General features: G+C 32.5%; 1 protein-coding gene across 1 annotated transcript; it reads right to left on the bottom strand.

Annotated features, from left to right (window-relative positions):
* Positions 1-587: 587 nt before the first annotated feature.
* LOC121371231 (vesicle transport through interaction with t-SNAREs homolog 1B-like) lies at positions 588-7578 on the bottom strand. The gene is made up of 7 exons (XM_041496967.1): positions 7466-7578; positions 5819-5877; positions 4767-4877; positions 4442-4501; positions 3930-4103; positions 3004-3065; positions 588-2455 (listed from the first exon to the last, which is right to left on the bottom strand). Exons 1-7 carry the CDS (start codon positions 7563-7565, stop codon positions 2365-2367), a joined length of 657 nt encoding a protein of 218 aa, XP_041352901.1. The 5' UTR covers positions 7566-7578; the 3' UTR covers positions 588-2364.
* Between the last annotated feature and the right edge of the window lie 222 nt (positions 7579-7800).

Below are 7800 nucleotides of genomic sequence, written 5' to 3'. Positions count from 1 at the left end.
GATGACCTGTAAAAGCCTTTAAAATTGATGACTGCAAATGCCACCCATTGAGCCAAGTTTGGTTCTATTTACCAACAAGACTTCAAAATACATGTACATGGAAGGCATTATATTTTTCAACAAGCAGTGAATTAATGAATAATGTCCATCACTCAAATTTGATGTCATGAATTTTCTAAAGGATTGTCCGTTATTTCTTTTAAATTCATTGGGGGTGTGAACCAACAAAAAGAAGGTATCTGCAAACTATCAGCAAAGCCAAATACACAAATGTTTGCCATGCTTTTTTATGTTCATACCCAGATGAACCTAAAATGGACAATCCTTGTAATTAAATTTGAAACACTTTATTTTTTTTATCTTTTGTTTTTTGTTTTTGAACAAAAACATCAGATACGACTTTCACTGTTCATCAATAAATAAATAAAGATGTGTTGCTTGGCTTGTCCAATTGGCTGGCTTTAAATTGTAATGAATATAATGAAAATTTAATTATACAGAAATAAGCACTAATAAAAGTTATTTATAAATAAATATATTTTAGTTTTCCATGGAAAAAAACAAACATTACAAAAACAAAACAAAGCTTTTTACTGTATAAAAAATAGTTTAATACATGATAAATATAATGTACAAAATATACAAAAACAACATTAACAGTTTGATGTTCAATGAAATGATTAGTAACTGCCCAACACTTTAGTTTATGAACAGTAAAATAATTAGATTATGAAGACAATACTTAATCAGGGACCACTGGGTGAATTAAAATGGCCTAGGTAATGAGAGAAGCCTGCTAATACCACAGAGGTTACTCCAGATTAGCACTAGCAGCAAGGACTATTTTATATGCACTTTTCCTAGATGCCAAATGCTAATATATTATGACAATGACCTGAACAGAAATATTTTTATACTTATTGTAAAACGTTTTTCACATTTCACATGATTCTCAAAGTATTTGAGCAACTGGAATTTCATAATTCTTTGAGTTTTTCATAATTTGCATGCATTTATACCCGTAATAATGCACAAATCACTGCATACTGGAAAACTCATAAAAAGATCCGTTAAATATTATCTGGTCAGGTGCTCATGAAATGAATCAAGTCTTACCCATACAAAATATCATATGGTTACATGTGGACACTATGGTAAAGGCTTGAGTCTGGACTTCAAATTGCTATAATCAGCACCCCAACAACATCATTTCAAGCAGCTTAACTACAGCCGATTATATCTACATTCTTAACTCGCAACTTTCAGAAATATTTTAAATTAAATGTCGGTACCCTAAAAAATGTAATCATCAACAGAATGTTTTGATGTTGCTATTACAGAAGTTAAAAGTTGTAAGTGAATATTACACAAGTACCTTCAAAGAAAGCAATCTTTATGATAAAGTTTGATCCACCCACATGTAATTCTCGATAAAATTGGGAGTTGAAAGATACAAATGCATTCACAATGAAGTATCACAAATGGAAAAGTAAAATGGCAAACAAAACTGAACTGCTCTTTATACGAAAATGTTTACATATAAAAACGGATTTAAAAGATCATAAAACTAAATTATTATACATAGTTCGGCATAAGATTTCAAAAGGCATAACCAAGAAATGAAAATTAGCACCCATGTCCTTAAAAAAAGAAATTAATTTTCTACCAAAACTTCAGTCTTAAAGGGAACTTGGTCATAGGTTCTGGTATTCCATATTGCATCTCTCACTAAATTAGCACATACAAAACACTACATTCTTTATATAAACGTTTTGTTAAATATCATTATACATCATTGAAATGTGTATGTTTTATATTAAACTGAATTCTGTGCTATGCCCCTACAAATAAATTTTTATGAACATATCTCTGGGTCTGATGCATGGTGAAATATTACTTAAAATTCAGAACCCAGATTACCAAAGCTATCTTAACACTACGATATCCCATCATAGGCAATGGCGTCACTATGCCATTAGTCATGTTTAAGATAGCTTACCACAATTTTACAATTTTGTAGCACCAAGATAGCTTTGAAAATCTCTAGCTTGTGATCAATCAAATGACCAGTTCTGTCTAATAGTAACGAAAGCACTGGATTATATGAATAACCGAACAACCAGCTTGAATGAAACAGAGATCTTGCACACAATGCCCAAAACAATTGTATCATGAGTCATCTGTTGGTCATGCGACACATGATGTGCACTCATAAAGACTGCAACAAAGCTTGTCAGTGGTGTAATAACCGACATGATTAACCAGTAGACGGTTGGTCCAGTGATGATGGATAATGTCAGTTGGCTTCAACACCATCCATCTATGTGTCCTGGGTTATCGTCAAAGAAACACTTTTTATTTTTCCTAACTGAAGAATTTCCAATAAACGAGTCCTCCTAGAGTAGCCAACTCAAACAGTATGATCACAGCTAGAACCATCTTATTGGTCATCACCCTGGAAAACAATAAAAACAAACAAAAATCATGATGCCACTTTAAACCTTTATTCACACATAGAGGTCTGACAGGGCTAGCTCTGGCAATCACTAAATTCACCAATTGTGAATATTAAACATAACTGGCAAATGTTATTTTAATTTGGCAAAAGAATTTCATATAATGCTTGATACTTTGGTGAAAATAATGGTGGGTTTCTGTAATTTTTGGAGTTTAATAGATTATTTGGCAAAATTTTCTACACACCCTGACTGGAATCAAATTAACAGATTCTCTGCCATTCAGTTCAACATCATTTCAAATAAAGAAACCAGTCTGTTTCATCTGAATATTTTATTCTGTTGTTATACTGACATTAATCTCTTCCTCTTTATATTTATTTTTAAGTCAGAATGAATACCACTAAACGATCAATGAAATGACACATTAATCTTGCACTACAAAAATAAGTTTATTTTATTAATAAATTCTGACTACTGTCGTTATTTCTTCCCAGTGGAAAATACACTTGCATCAGCAGTAATAAATATTGTATACAGTTCCTACCTCCTTGCCATTCCTTTTAATATTTTTCTACTTCTCCCTAGATTAGCATCAGTGTCGGATAACTGCAAAAAAACAAACAAATGGATTAAGAACTTCAAATAGCAGCTATTTACTCATGGTCTATACTTTTATATTGATCTCTTTCTGGAGAAATTAAATATGATAGAACAAAATTCAATCTTAGGACATGAATTGAAAAGAATATTTATAAAACAATACCTCGACACATTTTAAGCTATGGTTATTTAATGTCCAACACATTATTATTTTAACTCTTGGTCTATAGGGTGAGGAAACTTGCTGCAGACACATGGATGCTACTCCTACTTAGACACATGGATGCTACTCCTACTGAGTAGCTGCAAGGGATTTTTTATATGCACTTTTCCATACAACACTGGTCAGTACAAAAAAGAAGGGAGGGTATTGAGGATAATTGATATACAATACATCACAACTCAGACGATTACGTTGTTTTGTTTAACCACACCACTAGAGCACATTGATTTATTAATCATCAGTTATTGGATGTTAAACATTTGGTAATTTTGACATACAGTCTTAGAGGAAACCCGCTACATTTTTCCCATTAGTAACAAGGGATCTTTTATATGCACCATCCCACAGACAGGATAGCACATACCACAGCCTTTGATATACCAGTCATAATGCACTGGCTAAAACGACAACTCACACGAGTGCTCTACCAGTGAGTTACACTCCACCCCAAATCAGAGTTAATCAGAATGTTGTTTAATATCAAATATCTGTTATAATTTCTCTGTAAAACATTTTTAAAATGTAATCATCGTACTGGGAATGTACTAATCTGACAAGTATGCAACAATTTGCCACAAGAACCACTCAGTTGCATCATGGTGTAGATGGAACTTGGAAATATTCCAATAAACTATGTTTTTTCATACCCTCTCCCTGGTTCGAACCAGAGACTCTCGCTGTTGTCCAAGATTATCAATAACTTCCACTCCAATCTGATCAGTTTCTGCTGATATTTGCTGTGACCGAGCAATGCTTTCTGATGCTCTCTGTAAGGACTGATGGCCTTGTAGTAACTTTGCTCTCTGTGATGCTTCCATTCTCTGCCAGTGAAAATTTTGCATACATGTTTATGATGTATTGGCCAATATAAAGTAAGTGGGATAATAGCCACATTAAAATACATATTTATTTTAAAATATGTAGATTAAGATAAGAGATGAGAACCAAAAAACAACCCATAATATGTATTTGTATATCAATGTGTATACATGCATGTGTGTAAATGGGAGTATGTGTATTTCTGCATGTGTGTCTGTGTTGTGTGTTTCTATATTATGCATAAGTGTACATGTGTTTACACACACACACACACACACACACACTCTCTGTCAAAATTAAGCCCATTTTAAAAATAATAATCATAATCATAAAAACTTACATCATCCCTATCAAAACCATAATTGTCTGAGCCACGAGTTCCTATCAATGAATCCTTTTTCTGCAACAAGAATGACAATTAGTAATCATCAATCTAAAAATAGTAACGCTTTTTGAGAATATGGTACATTTATAACAACATTTTCAAATTTAATTACAAGAAATAAATATTTCCTTAAAATATGATAATTATTTTTAATAAAACTGTTACTCTGTCTTGTGTTCTTGGTAACTAGAAGACTATTTAATATCAAATCAATATCTTGTACTGCCTGTAGTTTATAGCATACAGTTTTGGTTTATTTAAAATAAGTATATAGCACTACCAAACTTCTGGTCATCTGTTCTAAATCTCCTCGAAAGATGCGGATTTTGCCAAGCATCTGCGTTCTGTAGTTTATTGGTGCCAACTTTGCTTCACTTTCCATATCCTGGATCTGTAAAGGATTAAAAGTCATATAAACACACAGCTGATAATAAAACCAGCAATTACTTTTTATGCATTTTTAATAATACAGTTTATAATAAATGATTTATAATGTGATTTGCATTAAATATATACAAAATGAATCAGATAAGAGGTTGTCAACATTTTGAGTTAATCTTTAAATTAATTTTCATTTGTTTACAAATTGTTACATGTACTGGCAATAACACTACAGTCAGTAGGTTCTCACTAGGTGAAAATTAAAGGAGGGCGGCTGCATGGCACCACACCCTTAAAAGAAATACACAACTGATAAAAAGTAGTTTCATTTTTGGAAAGGTGGTGTATATATTATTTGACATCCAAGATAAATGATTTTAATTATAAACACTACCACTTCCATTGTTTTTATCAGCGGATGATATCCCCCAAAAAATCAAAAGTTTATAATATTTTATAAAGAACTGCTGAATAAACAGAATGACAGAAAGTAAAATGCATTAGTTACAACCAATTAAATCTGCAATTGAGGCAAAATATCAGACAATAGTTAGTGGAAACAAAAAACAGAATGACCGGTCTGATCACATGACAAATTTGGTGCCAAATAAGTGTATTTTCAGTTGTTTTCATTGCTCCAATAAAATGTAACTTTTATTGTGTGTATCAAACATACAAATGGATATAGGTTTGGGACAAAGTAGAGGCTGTTAAAAATACTGTTAAATTAAGTTACAGTAACTGTCGTAAGCTACTGAAGTTTTTCGTCAGTTGATGGGCTAATTTCAGGAATTCTGAAATTTCTTGGTAAATGTTTGAGTAAATGAATATATGATTTAAGTTGAACACAAAAATTATGTCTATTTTATTTGTATTATTATTATGAAAAACTTACCAGTAAAGCAAAGAAAGATTTAAAATTAATGACTTCATAAATAAATGTAAGCTTACAATGATGGAAGCTTCTTCCAAATTTCGCTCACACTGCCGTATTGCACTTTTCTTTTCTTCTGCAAAGAAAGAAAAAGAAAGTTTTGTCATTTGTGCCATAGCAAATAAATATTTCTTGAGAAGAAATTATATCTTTAAAAATAAGTGTGTGTGACTGAGTGAGTGAGTGTGTGTCTGTGTGTGTGCAAATATGTATTTAACCGGAACATTATTGAACAGGGTGCTGTCGGGTTTCTTTCTGTAGTATGTGTATTAGTGATTAATAGGTGAACTTTTTAAATCAAGGAACTCAAAAATGATTGATGTAAAGGTATCTGACATCAAACATAGGATTGTTGTTGTATTAGAGCAGGAATCTTTTACTGCCATTTGGTAGACAGAGATTGTGCAGAATTTATATAGACTGGTCTCTGTCGAGCCCAAGTAGAGCTGGACCGTATACCATATATAATGTTCGGTATCATGTTAATACTGATTTACTATACAGAGCAAATTTCAAAATACTGAAATTTCGGTATTGAAAAGTTTCCTGCCATTTAGTAAAACACTAACTGACAAATGCAAAATGGGTTGGGTATAAATCATATGAGAGCCTTGTGTGTGGAATTTAATTTTATTTAGATGAAATTAGTGGGCAAGGTTTAATTCAGGCATGCATTTAAAGCCTAGTATACCGAAAATACTGCTCGATATCAGTATCATGTCAGTACCGATACTGAGGTAAATCACATAAAAAATACTGATTCAGATATTGATACCAAACCTTAAATTTCAATACCACCCAGCTTGACATTTATCTTAAAGAGCATTATCCAAATGTCGGTTTAGCTCTCTTACCGTCAAAGTACTCGAGGTAGCCTGAACGCTGCTAGCCTGAACGCTGTTAGAAACTTACACACTTTCCTCTTTAATGGATGCTGTTATACTTTTGTTTATTAGAATGGCATCCACGTTGTTTTTTCTGTTAACTGATTAGAATATATTTTATTTTATGTACCATAACTGAAAAATAAAGAATATTCTTTCCGTAAGTATCGTATTAATGTTTTTGTTGTTAGTCAAATGCAGTTTCGGACCTGTATGGTAAATAAGATCTTTAAAAAAAACAGACGAATGGCAGGCACATCACAGGAAGACAACATAATTTCATGATCTATTTGATATTGTTAAAATATAATAATGCAAAAATGTGACATGCTCGATCAGGCCTATTTATGTGCGCCAGTGCTTATCTCGTGGTACTCTTGTGCTAGACATTTATCTTGATGAAATAGCTAATGGTCATTTGCAATAACTCAACATTGATCTTAATGAACTATAGTCCGTCCCCCAGTCTCAGAGAACGCCTTTTATATACTATGGAATTTACTACACGTTATTTATGTCTGAGCTGATTGATCTGTACCTTGCACACAAAAATAGTATATTTTTGTTATTTCCAAAAAACTTTTGCTTTTCTTATTACGTCAAATCAAACTGAAATGATTGGGGGGGGGGGGGGGGAAACACACACACAAAACCATTTTATAGAACGATCATCTTTACGATCATCGTAACGATGGGACCTAAACTGAATTAAATTGTTAAATCGTTCTGTAATAAGATAATGGCATAAAGTAATTCCAGATATGTTTAGACATAGTGTACCTCCAACATAATGTGGAATTTTACGATCGATTTTAACTTTCAGTTCGTCGATTATCGATATTAAATCTTCTTCCAGCGACTCAAACTTCTCCGACGACATTTTGTTGATTCCAAGTCACATGACTTTCCTGTTAGTCTTGATAAATCAAACTGGTTATGACTATTTTGCGAACATATCCGATTGACGACGAATATTAATTTATTCATAAGTAACATATGGTCATTCTGACAGGTTTTTTTATAGAGGAAACCCGCTGTCTCCACATAGGCTACTCTTTTATGACAGGCAGCAAGGGATCTTTTATTTGCGCTTCGTACAGGCAGGATAGCACAAA

The sequence above is a fragment of the Gigantopelta aegis genome, chromosome 4 (assembly GCF_016097555.1).
Source record: "Gigantopelta aegis isolate Gae_Host chromosome 4, Gae_host_genome, whole genome shotgun sequence".
Taxonomy (NCBI): domain Eukaryota; kingdom Metazoa; phylum Mollusca; class Gastropoda; order Neomphalida; family Peltospiridae; genus Gigantopelta; species Gigantopelta aegis.
Note: the sequence above shows the minus strand (reverse complement) of the source record. Positions and strands in the feature narration are given on the sequence as shown.